Raw genomic sequence first — 13,826 nt, forward strand, 5'->3', positions numbered from 1 at the left:
AAAGATAAGTCCCGACTAAAACTGTCCCGACGGAGCCGTAAGGGCTCGGAGCAGAACTTCCCAAAATTACTTCTTAGCATAATGGTAATTATGTTAATTGCTTGAAAGGTAAATAACTGCTGAACTGGGTTGGAAAACCAGACTGGGAGCCTGTATTGCTCCCACTTAGCCTAAAACCAGTTAACAAATCCAAATGGGCAGCACGGGCTCCCTCCCCTCTTGCAGCACGACTGAGGCACCCCTGGGCCTGCCCGAAAACAAAGTCTCATCTCCAGGACAGAAAAAGGGGAGAAAACAGGTCAGAAACGGGGAGATCAACCCCCATCAGTGATAAAACCCTGTGGGGACCTCAGATCACGGATGTCAGACCTGGAATTTCTGGGCAGCCCATGGGTATCCCTGCCAAGCTCCTCCAGGCAGGAGGATTTTCAGTTTTGATTTTGTAGAATATTTATCCCAGTTAAAGACCACTTTTGTGAGGGGGGGAAAAAAGATGTTGATTTGCTTTCAGTGAAGCCTTTTGTTTACAACCATCTGTGATGAGCATTTAGCTGGTTTCAGTGGCGTATTAATGGATGAAAGTTCTGGAAAATGCAAAAAAAAAAAGCCACATTGAAGTCAAAGAACCCTCTTCTGACCACAGGAGCAAACTGGGAAACCCAGAATTCAGAGTCCTGCTCTCTAATTTTGGGCAACAAGTTATTATTATTATTATTATTATTATTATTATTATTATTATTATTACTACTACTTCAGGTCAAACATCATGAAAAGAGACAACGGTGGAAATGGCTCCTGCAATAATAAAATGGTTTCAAGATGGGTATTTTTGGTTGCAACCAGATGTTCAACAGCAAAATCTGTCCAAAATAGCACAAAATGTTATCAGGCAAGCACAGTGTGTGCAAAATCTGATACATCCCTGGTAATACCAAAAACCCAAGTGACAAATTCACATGTAATGAAGGAGCACAAAGTAAGGAGTAAAAAGGAAAGTTTGTGGAATGTCCTGAGCTGGAAGGGATTGACAAGGATCATCGAGTCCAACTCCTGCATGAGAGCAGGAAAACATTATCCAGCTTTCCACAGAAAAAGTAACACTCCACGGGATTGATCAAGAGGTAAAGCTACAGGTGCTACTCAGAATATTCTGCATTTCACTGCAGACACAGCCACATGTATTTATGAGCACACGAGGCTCTGCACCAGTCCATCACGTTTGTTTAAGAGCAAAAAAAACCCTCCAGGTGACAGTTTAAAGTTATTAGTGTGGCAACATCAAAGAAATCAGGGCTAAGATTTACCAGTCAGATGAGATCACTGCTCTCCACAGTCCCTGTTCCTGCCCCCAGCGCTTCATTTCCAAGGCAATTTCTCTGCTAAGGTGAAGTTCAGGTTGCAAACATTCACTGTCCCTTTTATTTTTTTAACACTGAAGCCTCGGAAGTGTTAGGAAGTCGTTAAGTCAGAAGGATCAGCAGTGTTCTCACAGCTCTCTAAAATCTGTGGTTGTTCCAACTGAACTCCAACAATAACTCCCCAAAACGATTCAGGCTTTCCAGGATTCAGGCTTTCCAGCTTGCTCAGATTTGGTCTTGGCTCAAGGAGACAGGGCAGTGCAATCACTGACACTTGACAGTCACTGCACCAGCCTCGTTGTTTATCCCTCTGTCCCAGGTTAGACAAAGAATTCAACTTCTAATCCAATATATTGCTGAATTGTGGCCTGATGAAAGGTCCATTTATTGCAAGTGGAATGTATTTGGATAAAACACTGACCATGAGCCTGTTGTGCCTCACAAAGTGCACTGCTGATCCTGACTGAACTCCAAACTTTACTCCAAATTTAGGAGACATCAGCCTCTTGCTGTATCAAAGGTGGATGGCTGGAGGCTCTTCTCCCTCCACGAGTCTCCTCTTTGCAGCTGGGAGCACAAAAGACATCCTCCAAGCTGCTTTTTTACATCTATTTTCATGTATTGCAGGCAACACACTTACCACAAAATCAATAATAATAAAAAAAAAGTATTTCTTTTCCTAGAAAATCCTCTAATCCTCCGTCGGGGAGGAGAGGCAGCACAAACACAGAGGCAAACAGAGTGAAATCTCATTTGTAAATATTACAGTGGCTGTATTTGGCAGGGCAATAGAGGCTCCTCAGAGCTCCTCCTGAGCTGGGCACAGCAGAAGAGAGGTGCCCACCTGGGCTCCCTGCTCAGGGAGGGAGGGAGGCAAGGCTGGATCTCGGGGTGGAACATCCCAGCCCTGATCCTCATGACCCGTTGCATCAGCTCTTCCACATTAAGACAGGCACTTGCTGTCAGCTAGTGGCTGCTGTCAGCCTTGGGGAAGATGTAAAGCAGTTTACATGTGCATTATCTGAAAAAAAAATAAAAAACCAAACACAAAGAAAAATAAGCAAAGACACGATTTTGTCAGTGCTGGAGCAGGGAATCCAAATCTGCTCATGGTTTTCACTTCAGCTTCTAATCACAGCTCTGTGGGAAGGCCAGAAGCTGCTTAATTCACATCACCTCCACGTTGTTCCTCTTTGAGAGTTGTGGTTTTGCCATTTCTACCTTGATTTAAATGAAATAAAACTCTTTTTTGCCTTTTGAAAACACCTGGGAGTTGGACTCGATCCTTGTGGGTCCCTTCCAGTCAGGGTATTTTTTGACTCTATGACTCCGTACAGGGGGGTTTTTCCTTCCAACTGAGAACATTAATTTATCTCCTCACATTTTTCAGGCATATCATGAGCCTATGAAATACAAACAGCAGAAGAAATACATGAGTGGAAATAAGCACCAGCCTGGAGTATCAAAACTACTTCTTGTGAATTCTGAGTTTTTCCCCCAACCATTTCTAGTCAGAGGATTCACTTTACCCTCAGCAGATCTTTGGAGTTCCTTAACTAACTTTTTACATTTTATTTTGACTTCCAGCAGGTGCTTAGTGAGAGATCAGACCCCTGTGATAAGTCTTGTCTTCACATCACCATTACCACACCGGTTTCCTCCCAGTGTTGCCAGGTTTTATCTCCACCACCCTCCTCACAGGGATTTATTTCCACCCTGGACAGTCCCTCAGAGAAGGCACAGACAAGACAGAGAGTATATCATTCCCAACTTGGGGATGCAAGAGGCAGAATTCCCATGACTGTGGTGGGAAATCACACACCACCTACCCAAAGCAAATGTTTGCACCCACAGCCACCTGTATCCAACAGGAATAAAGATCCTGCAGCGTCCTTCACTTCTCCCTTCCTCTCAGCCAGTCTGTCCCTGCTCCTGCTCTCCTAGGGCATGTCCTGCCACCAAACCCACCACTCCACTTCTTGCAAAGAGGGCACAGAAGGGACAGACAACACCCCCAGGCAGCTTTAAGGGCACCAGAATGGACAAGACAGCAGATTTGCACAAGTCCCAAAAAGGAGCAGTGCCAAAATTCCCCTCCTGGAGCCTGCCAGCAAGCAGGAGCACTGCTGATCCCACAGCAGCCACCTTCCTGTGCTCCATGGAGCTGCCCTGCAGCTTGGGAAGGACCACCAAGCCCTCCCAGTGGGTCTCCAAGCACTCCACAAAGGGCAGCAAGTGGGGCACCTCCCTGCTGTGCCTACATGAGATGGACATGGTGTTTAAGGGGAAGACTCCAAAAAGGATGTTCTCGTGCTGCAGCACATTGTTCCCCAGTCAAACTATGAAACTCCAGAGCGCAGGGGGGAGAGCCATGGCTAAAGCAGACTGCTGTTTCCCAAAAGCTGTGGCTCCCAGCCAAAGCCAGGCAAGCATGGAGCAGATGGAGTCCTGGCAAGGCCTCTCCTGTCCCTGCATTAGCAGCATCTGCTCATTACCCAGAACCCTCGCCTGCTTTATCTAATGCTCCAGGAAAAAGCATTTTGATTTGATTCATTTCAGTTCGGTAACGTGCAACACAATTAGTGGTAAAATCAAACTGGAGGGCTGCCAGTGCTGACAATAGGAAACAAGGCAGAAGAAATATGAGGCCAGTGGGTTGGAATTCAAAAATCACAACTGTGGATCGAGTTGCCAAGTCCCGTTGCCCCAGGTGTACATCCAGTGCCCCCGCTGAGCGCTGGCACGGGCACGGGGAACTTCATTTGCTCCCCATCCATTTCCCTCTCATTTCCCTCTCCTTGCAGCTTGTTTCTCGCAGGTTGGCACCGCCAGAAACGCTCAGGAGCCACAAAAATTCCGCTTTTCCTTAGCGGAGTTACAACTCCCTTCGGATGCGGGCATCCCGGCAAGGCAGAGCCTTCTCCTTGCCCCACTTCCCGTGCCTCGGGAAGCTTTTGCTGCTGTGGAAGCAGCAAAGCAGGGCTGTGAGGCAGGCACAGGGTGAGCAGGATCTGCCTGAGCTCTTCCCTGTGATCGGGTGCCAAGGACATCTCTGCGTGAGCTCTGCTGAACTGGGAGAAGCCGATGTTATCGGGACGAGTCTGGGAGCCAGGGATTCGACAGGGAAAGTCTAGACTGTGCCTGACAGCACCACCTCCAACACTACCAGATGGTTTCTCTGTGCTAGTCAAACTTACAAACAAAGAGAAAAAGGGGAGCTGGAAAAGTACAACAAAGAACAATCAAACACATTATCTTCAAAGTCGTCCTCGCCCTCCCCGAATTCAAAACAACTCCCTCCACCAAATTGTAAATATGTGCTTCCAGCTTGCAGTTAGTAAACATTTCTAAAATGAGGCTTTAGAATTCCCTATTCCCATAGAAACTAATCTATTCTGACCAGGCTCCTCGAATCAGAGTCACTGCCATATCATGGAGCCTATTAAAATTTCTACCCAGAAGAAGAAAGGACGCCGAGCTTTATGCAAACTAGTTCAGTCACAGCACTGACAACGAGGAGTATGACAGGCAAAAACACCCAGACAAATTATTAGATTAGGCAGTGGGAAACTAGAAAACAAACAAAAGACCCTCTGCTAGACGTTGTTTGGCACACTGGACAAAAAGCCAACATTTTAAACTATCACTGTGTCATAATTCCTGTGACTCGAGTAAATAATCTTAATGAGCAACACCAGATTTGCTGTTGTCAGAAAGTGTGGAAAAATCAACAATTTTTAGCCACAGAAAACCATTCTAACATGATCCAAGCTAGAAACACAGCTAAGGATGCTGATGATCTTAAAACATATACAGCATTTAATTTACTTTTAAAATAAAATTCGGTTTGCATTATCCATCCCTAGTTTTGTTTTCCGCTGTAGAAATGCCAGGATCAAAGGCAGTATGTGTACAAAGCTCTCTAAATATGCTTTATTTATACCCAGGAGATATTTTAAGTGTCAAATTACAGATTTTAAAGAAAGATGACAGGAGCTGATTCTGCCTGAGCCCCTCAGCTCAGGATCCCAGTCGGCCAGCACTGTCCAAACCTGACTTTTTTAATTGCTGTTCCCACATCCAGAAGATGCTGGTCTTTGGCTCTTCTTGTCCATTATGCAAAACCTCTGAGGATATTTAAAACAATGCACACAACCAGGATTTTACGAGGGCTTCAGTAAATATTAGGTCAAAGCTTTTATTCTCTGTATCAAAGTATATAATAACCCACCACAAACAATACTTCAGTGCATCCACACACTGAGCCAAGAGGGAGAGGGATGTGGATTAATCAGACATGCAAGTTTACCACCATTCCCATAACAAAGCTCCACAGCACCCCAAGGGAGTTTTGGACAGAGGAGAAGGCTGGTGGAAGAATATTTAATATTTTTATAGCAAAACAAGTTATTTGCTTAAGATAGCTTGGCTGGACTACAGCCTGGCACTCAAGCTTTGTGTAGCTGCTCCAGTAGGAATTAAAGCTCAGTTTTAATGGGTGCTGTGTTCCAATGCCTCCTAATGCATTTAGGGTTATTGGCCAACTTTCTCACATAAAAGCAAGAGTGTGTGTGTGTGTGTGTGTGTGTGTGGATACACAGGATTACAGACACACAAAAAGCTGAGCACAGCTGCTTCATTTTTGTAAAGCCTGGTTGTTGGTTTTTTGTTTTGTTTTGGGTTGGGTTTTTTTTTCCTGTCTTTAATAGGGAGGAGAGTTGTGGTTCCTCACCGTCCTCGTGAGCTGCCACAGCCAGGGAGCTGTTTATCCTCACAAAGGAGACGTGTGGCCGAGGTCCAGCCTCGCCAGGACCCTGCACGGCTTCCAGGATGGGGGCTGTGTAGTCCCAGGTGCGAGTGTCCCACAGCCTCACTTCTCCTGAGGTGTATCTGCAAAAGAAGGCTGTTACTCATCCCAAAGCATCTGACAGGCAGTGCAGGAGAAGGGAGGAAGAAACAAAAGGTGTCTTAAAACCCAACACCATTTGCAGCTCCTGGACTGATCCCCTGTGAACAAGACCATCAACTTTGCACATTTTACTCCCTTTTATTGAGTGTGGCACCAAGGCTACCAAGACAGGTAAATTGGAGCTACAAGACCCACACAGCTGAGCTACCACAGGTTACCAACTATCAGTATTAACATGCAAGGAGAGAGGGCTCAGCAGAAAGGAGAGGAGCTGCAGGAGAAAGGAGGAAGAAACAAAAAGTGTCTTAAAACCCAACACCATTTACAGCTCTTTGCTGTACAGACTTTGCACATTTTACTCCCTTGTATTGAGTGTGGCACCAAGTCTACCAAGACAGGTAAACTGGAGCTGTAAGAGCCACACAACTGGGCTACCACAGGTTACCAACTCAATATTAACCTTACTACTAACATGCAAGGAGAGAGGGCTCAGCAGAAAGGAGAGGAGCTGCAGGAGAAGGAAGGAAGAAACAAAAGGTGTCTTAAAACCCAACAATATTTACAGCTCCTGGACTGATCCTCTGTGAAGAAGCCCATCAACTTTGCTCATTTTACTCCCTGCTTATGAATTAAAGCTACAGAGACAGGTAAATTGGAGCTACTAGACCCACACAACTGAGCTACCACAGGTTACCAACTATCAGCATTAACATGCAAGGAGAGAGGGCTCAGCAGAAAGGAGAGGAGCTGCAGGAGAAGGGAGGAAGAAACAAAAAATGTCTTAAAACCCAACACCATTTACAGCTCCTGGACTGATCCCCTGTGAACAAGCCCATCAACTTTGCACATTTTGCTCCCTATTTATGAATTAAATCTACAAATACAGGTAAATTGGAGCTGTAAGAGCCACACAACTGAGGTACCACAGGTTACCAAATCAATATTAACTTTACTGCTAACATGCACTGAGAGAGGGCTCAGCAGAAAGGAGAGGAGCTGCAGAAGGGAGGAAGAAACAAAAAGGGTCTTAAAACCCAACATCATTTATAGCTCCTGGACTGATCCTTTGTGAACAAGCCCATCAATTTTACACATTTTACTCTCTATTTATGAATTAAAGCTACAGAGACAGGTAAATTGGAGCTGTGAGACTCACACAACTGAGCTACCATAGGTTACCAACTCAGTATTAACATGCAAGGAGAGAGGGCTCAGCAGAAAGGAGAGGAGCTGCAGGAGAAGGGAGGAAGAAACAGATAATGTCTTAAAACCCAACACCATTTACAGCTCCTGGACTGATCCACCCACTGGTCACTCCCTCTGTGTACAAATCCACTCACTTTTGCTCATTTTATTCCCTTTTATTGAGTGTGGTACCAAGGCTACCAAGACAGGTAAATTGGAGCTGTAAGAGCTGCACAACTGAGCTACCACAGGTTACCAACTCAATATTAACATGCAAGGAGAGAGGGCTCAGCAGAAGAAAAGGTGATCAGTAACGAGCCCAAATTACATCATGTAGCAAAACTTCAAACTGCCTCTTTTCAGTCCTTAAAGATTTGTGACTGTGGTGGTGCCAGGGAAAGGCTGTTGAATCAGAGCATTTATCCATGGACATACAAGTAGCCACCCAACCTACTGCCCTTTATAGAAAGAAATTTCTCAATGCCTCAGCAACAGAGCAGCTTTACCTACATCTCTGAAGACTAATTAATTAATTCAACTAAGTGTTGTCTTTAAAACTGAGGCTTTTATCTTTGCAGAAGGCTCACCCAAAATATCACAAAAACTGTAGTTTAGCATCAGTTTGTCAATGAGAAAATAAAAAAGAACGAAACTTCTCAGATAGAACTGAATATATCCAAAGGAATGAAGGTTCAGCAAGCAAGAGATTGACTGCTCTGGGACACCTAAGCCCACACAACATATTATTAAAGGAAAAAAAACCACTGCAGGCAAAGCAGAGGAGAAGCTTCTTCTAGAACTGGTCAGAGACCACAGTTCAACAGCCATTTGGAACAGTTCAATAATTACCTAGATCAGTTTTGACAGAACTGTGACAACACTGTCAAAGGCTCACTCTTTCTCTGCCATAGCTGATACCTGGATTCTTTTGGAAAATCAAAGGTGCTTCCTCCTCTGTCAGATTTGTTGTTACATCCTGACTTTTTAGGGGAAAGTATGACAAAAGAATGATTCTTACAAATCTCCAAGGTCTGCTGGTTAGGAATGGCTGTCCTGGGTTTATGAGGAAAATCAAACAGTTGTTTACACAGGAGGGGAAGGAAAGTGGTTCACAAAGGTTTAGAGGGTGCTGGGCTTGCACTCAGGTACCCAGTTCCCTGGGCAGGGCCACGCTCTGGATCTGGGTGCTCTGGATCAGCTCACTCCCAACAGCTCCAGGTGAAAATGCTCCAATTTATACAACTAATTAAAGTGCCCAAGGGGGAGGTGAAACCTGTCAGGCAGAGAGAGACAGAGATGCACATGAACCCTCTGCACTGCCCAGGAGGGGAGGGGAACGGTGTCCTTGTCACCTGGTGCCTCTGCCTGGGCTTTACAGGGCAAGACAGAAGGAAATGGGAGAACAGGGTGGGACAGCACTTCTTGCTTTTCTTCCTTCTCCAGAATGCTGCTTTCCTTTCCAATCTACAGCAGCACCACTTAAAAAAAAGGACAGATCAAGAAAGAAGCTTCCCCAAAGCAAAACATCTCCCGTTGGATCGGACAAGCGAGTCTGGATCCGTTCACAACAAATATCTTCAGTCTGCAAAACTGGAAAGGGCTCGTTCCAATTTAAAATCTGGAAATAAAACACAGTGGGACAGGGAACTGCACGGATCTGCTGCAGTCCCCTTCAACACCAGGTACACAAGACATTCTGGAAGCATTTTAATTTTGAGCTGATTTTCGTTTCCTTATGTTAGGGGTTGGTTGGGGTCGTGTTTTCAAGCTTCTCCTAAATGCCAAGAGCAGCAGATTATTCCCAAGGGAAGCCAAAATTCTCTTGTCCCTAAGTGACCCTGAGAAGTGAATTTTGAGGGAGACATAAAATACTGGTAGAATTGACAGAACTGACAGAATATGTGTTGTCATCCCGAAATAAATAAGGAAGAACAGCATCTCCTCCTAGTGTAGCTCTCACATAGTCCAGTCAAGGGATATATATATATATTTCTTTTTATAAAAGAAAGACTGAGATGGAGAAAACAATGACAGGAATAGAGGAGAGGCACAGGGCTGGATAATCCTCTGAGCTCACTCCATCTGAGTTCCCTACACAGCACAGAACACGAGGGATCCAGGGCTCAGGATGCTCTACCAAGCACAAAAAATAACGTTGCAATTCTGGGATTAAAGATCCAACACCACAGCACCAATGCTTAAATTAATTTTATCTCAGAATTCAACCACGTCAAAACTTAGTTTTGAACTGTTCTTTGCTCATGAAGAACCACCTGTAAGCTGAGCTCAAACTGGAACAGAACCAAACACTTCTGCCCAGCAGTCTGACATCAATTTGACCCAAATTCTGACGTGCTGCTGCTGGGACCTGGCTCTGCTCGGGGGGCTCTGCATCAGCCCACCCTGCAGCTCCCTCATCCTCACTCCCTCTGTCTCCCAAGATGGATCAGCACGTGCTGAAGAGCTCTCACTTCTGAACCATGAAACCACTCTGCTCTCCCACCTGCAGCCAGGCCCTGTGAGCACACGAGCTCAGCCCAGCACCCAGGGGTGCTCCAGGGGGTTCAGATGCTGCAGAATGACCCATGACAGGATCCTGGACATGGTGCTCCCTCCAGTTCTGTTGGTAGAGAACAGGGAGCACTGTCTGTGCTTGTCCCAGGGGTGCTCCAGGGGGTTGAGATGCTGCAGAACAACCCATAACAGGGTGCTCCCTCCATTTCTGTCATGGCACAGAACAGGGAGCAGTGTCTCTGCTTGTCCCAGCACCCAGGAGTGCTCCAGGGGGTTGAGATGCTGCAGAACAACCCATAACAGGGTGCTCCCTCCATTTCTGTCATGGCACAGAACAGGGAGCAGTGTCTCTGCTTGTCCCAGCACCCAGGGGTGCTCCAGGGGGTTCAGATAATGCAGAACTACCCATGACAGGATCCTGGACATGGTGCTCCCTCCAGTTCTGTCATGGCACAGAACAGGGAGCACTGTCTGTGCCAGGAGAACCCTGCAAGCACCCAAACCTACCTTCAGGTGCCTGTCCAGCAATCCCAGCACTCCCAGCACAGGACAAGTGCTCTGTGTTCCTCAGGACTAAACCTTCTCTGCCCCATCCTTCCTGCATCCCTCTTACCCCATTTCCCACTCAACACCACCATTCCCACCCTTCCCAGCCAACCAGTCCCTCAAGGATTTGGAGGGGTGTCACAAGACCATGCTGGAAACATGAGTGGAGATCTGGGACTGGGCAGGGGACCAGTGCTGGGAAAACGTGAGACACAAACTATCTCCCCACATGCCCCTTTCCAGCACACACTGGGACTGGACCAGCACTGACCTGGAATGTTTTCAAACCCAGGTGAATCCAGTTCAGAACTAAAAAAAATCTGATGGTTCAAGTCCCCCAGCTTTTAATGCTGCTGTAAAGAGCAGCACACTTTCAATTTGTAACCACAACAAAAGGCTTTTAAACTATTAAAGAGTTGCCTTGCTGTAAAAATAAATAAATAAATAAATAAAAAGACTGTTCTATGGCAGATAATTGGCAAATCTGCCCTGTCAGTGTAGACGGCTGGGGAGAAGAACACACTGCACTTCACAGAGCCTGTTTCTGGGTAATTTCAGGATTTCTGTTCATTTCTATCACAACTTTTACATTTTGCCCTGAAAATTTCATTTGGATTACTCAATGAAATAACCACAGAGACAAGTCTTCTGCCCAAGAACACGCACAGTACTCCAAACCCATTCACTCACTGATTTTTCTACCAGGATGGTTATGAAATGCCCACTTAGCTCTCTGCTGGAGTGAAAAAAAAAACCCCAAACAACTCAAAACTCCCTTCCTGTTTAATACAACAAGGAATACACTATTTGCTCTGATACCAACAGCACTCAGCTGCTGTGTTTTCCCCCTGATAGGTGCCATGAGATGGTTATTGCAGTGGCAGGTAAATACTTCAATATCTCATATAAGACACTCGCACTGAGAAAACCCAGCAAACCAACCCCAAAACCTAAAATAAGCCCACAGAAGAGACCACACCTGCTTTACTTCATTTCGAAGGCTGTTCCAAGTCTTGCTCTCCTGAGCACAACAGGGAGCAACAAGAAGACTGTTCTGCTTCCAACCCCAAATCCCCCCTCTCCCGATCCCCCTTCCCCGGTGTTCCATCCACGCCTGGCGCTCAGCTCTGGGTCTTTGTCCTCCTCACAGGCACAATTATCCCTCTCTGATGTTCAGCAGAGACTCTCCACACAAATAACTCAGCTTCTCTGAGGGACTCACGCTCCCCTTTGCCCTTGTTCTTTGGAATATGTCGGTATATACAAATGAGAAAGACAAGAGTTGTATTTTTCTAAATATACTCCTCCTCAAGAACAAGCTAGCACTGTAATTCTGGACAGATATAGCTGTCAAAAATAGCTTGGAAATTCAGCTTAAGCTTTACAGACATGCATAAAAACCTTGCTGGGATGGAGCAACCCTAGATGGAATGCACATGGCAGAGAGAAACGGGGAAAGAATTAAATTCGTGTGTTATCTACAAACGAACTACAATAAAAATACCTCCTGACTAATCAAAAGCATTTTGACTACTTTTTCCTGGCAGTAATGCCATAATGAGATGAACATTTTCCCCGTGCCCTCTCCTGTGAGTGGAAGCAGAAGGAGCTGGGGGTTAAAAGCTGCTGCTGTCCCCGGGAAGCAGGTGGTGGAGTGTGGAGCACATGTGGGAGGGAGCGGAGAGGGAGGCTGGGTACGGCTCTAATGAAGTGGTGCTGAAGAGGCAGACGATTTCATAAGGAGAAAAACATCAGGAAACTGGTCAAAACACAGGATCTCATCTGAAAAAGCTCAACTGTGTTGGATGGCACAAGCCAGAACGAATCTGGGGAAGAGGAGGAGGGGGATGCTGATCTCTCTCCAGAGCCCCAGATGTCTTTATCGTTGCCTAATGACAATTATACTCAACCAATTAAGACACTGCTATCACAGTTGCATTGTTAGGAAGCCTTTGGCCCTGAGTGTTGATGGCTGTCTAATTAGTGTTTGTGCAAAGTACAACTGCAACTAATACATAAACTGACAAATACACAAAAGAAAAACTGTTAACGGGAACATTTTCCAAACAGTCGAGGCTCTGCTCATTCGGTCCATGGCAGCAGCAAAGACAAACTGCTTTCCTTCATGGCTTCTGTACTGCTGGCACTGCAGAATTTCACTTCAAACGGCAGGTCAGAGGGACCATCCCTGGGTTTCTGCTGGAACAGGATGTTGGTGTCAGGCAGTTCTGTTGGCTGCACCCTCCAGGGCCGGTCTCACCACCCCACGTCGGGCTGAGCACCAAAGACCTCGGATGAGACACCTCAGAAATCAGATTGTGGTTTCCCCCCCCGTTTTCTCTGAAGAATTTGCAGCGGGAGAAAGGAGGATGGAGAGAGAAACCCCTTTGTTTCACAGTCAGGTTTGCTCTCCAGAAGGCAAAGTCTGTTCGGTTTCCAGATACCTGCGGTGATCAACAAACCCAAAAAAAAAAAAAACCCAACAACTTTGTTTCAGGCAGTCAGCGACCATCTGTTAATACTCAAAAGATCTTATTATGAAGTCCTTACAATGTCAATGCATTTTATTGAAGTCAGTAGGAATCTTGCTCAAGTAACAGTCTCCAGCCCCAGCCCTGTTTAAACGGGTGCCTGTTGATAAGCAAGTAAAATAATGAGTGTTTTGCATTGTCTTGCTGCAACGAGCACCTCAGAGCTTTCATCCTGACGCCACCAAAAGCAACCCAGCAGCCCTTCCTGTGGTTAATTAAGGTATCCAGCCAGTGCCCCCCTCAGCAGGCTCACGAATAAGGTCCAATTAAACATGCAAAGCCAAGTCCAACTGCCTTTAAGTTGGTTCAAATTGCTCCTCAGCTTCATCTTCTCTCTAAGGCTCAAGAGAAGGCAGTGGTAACTCAGAAGGTTCAACAGCAAAACACCTCTTCATCGAGAAAAGTCGGGAGGTGCCTCAACCACAACCAAAAATAGCAACATGAAATGTAAATCAATTATATTTATATAAATTAAATATAAGTAGGACCTTTTTTTTATACTGTTCTGAAGTGAGGGATATTGATGGACTGCTCAGGGTGAGGTGCCTCCTGGAGTAAAACTGGATTATATAGGTCAAAATTCCCAAGCCTTCCTGCCCTCATTTCCAGTTTGTCATTCCAGTTATTTGGATACACTGATTTTGCCACAGGTAGCTTGGCTAAGGGATCCCTGGAGGGAAGGATTCAGGAAGAACAGTCCAGTGGCAGAGATGGAGTAAAGAACTACTTTACCCAGCAGAAAATAATACAAATAGAACACAAGGACAGACAATGAAATACAAA

General features: G+C 45.7%; 1 protein-coding gene across 1 annotated transcript in view; it reads right to left on the minus strand.

The window, feature by feature from the left end:
* FBXW8 (F-box and WD repeat domain containing 8) overlaps positions 1-13,826 on the minus strand; it is a 55,740-nt gene that overhangs the window by 21,801 nt on the left and 20,113 nt on the right. Inside the window, exon 5 of the mRNA XM_032705856.1 lies at positions 6,091-6,248. Coding sequence (XP_032561747.1) covers positions 6,091-6,248 — 158 coding nt within the window. The remainder of the gene's footprint in view (positions 1-6,090; positions 6,249-13,826) is intronic.

The sequence above is a fragment of the Chiroxiphia lanceolata genome, chromosome 18 (assembly GCF_009829145.1).
Source record: "Chiroxiphia lanceolata isolate bChiLan1 chromosome 18, bChiLan1.pri, whole genome shotgun sequence".
Classification (NCBI taxonomy): domain Eukaryota; kingdom Metazoa; phylum Chordata; class Aves; order Passeriformes; family Pipridae; genus Chiroxiphia; species Chiroxiphia lanceolata.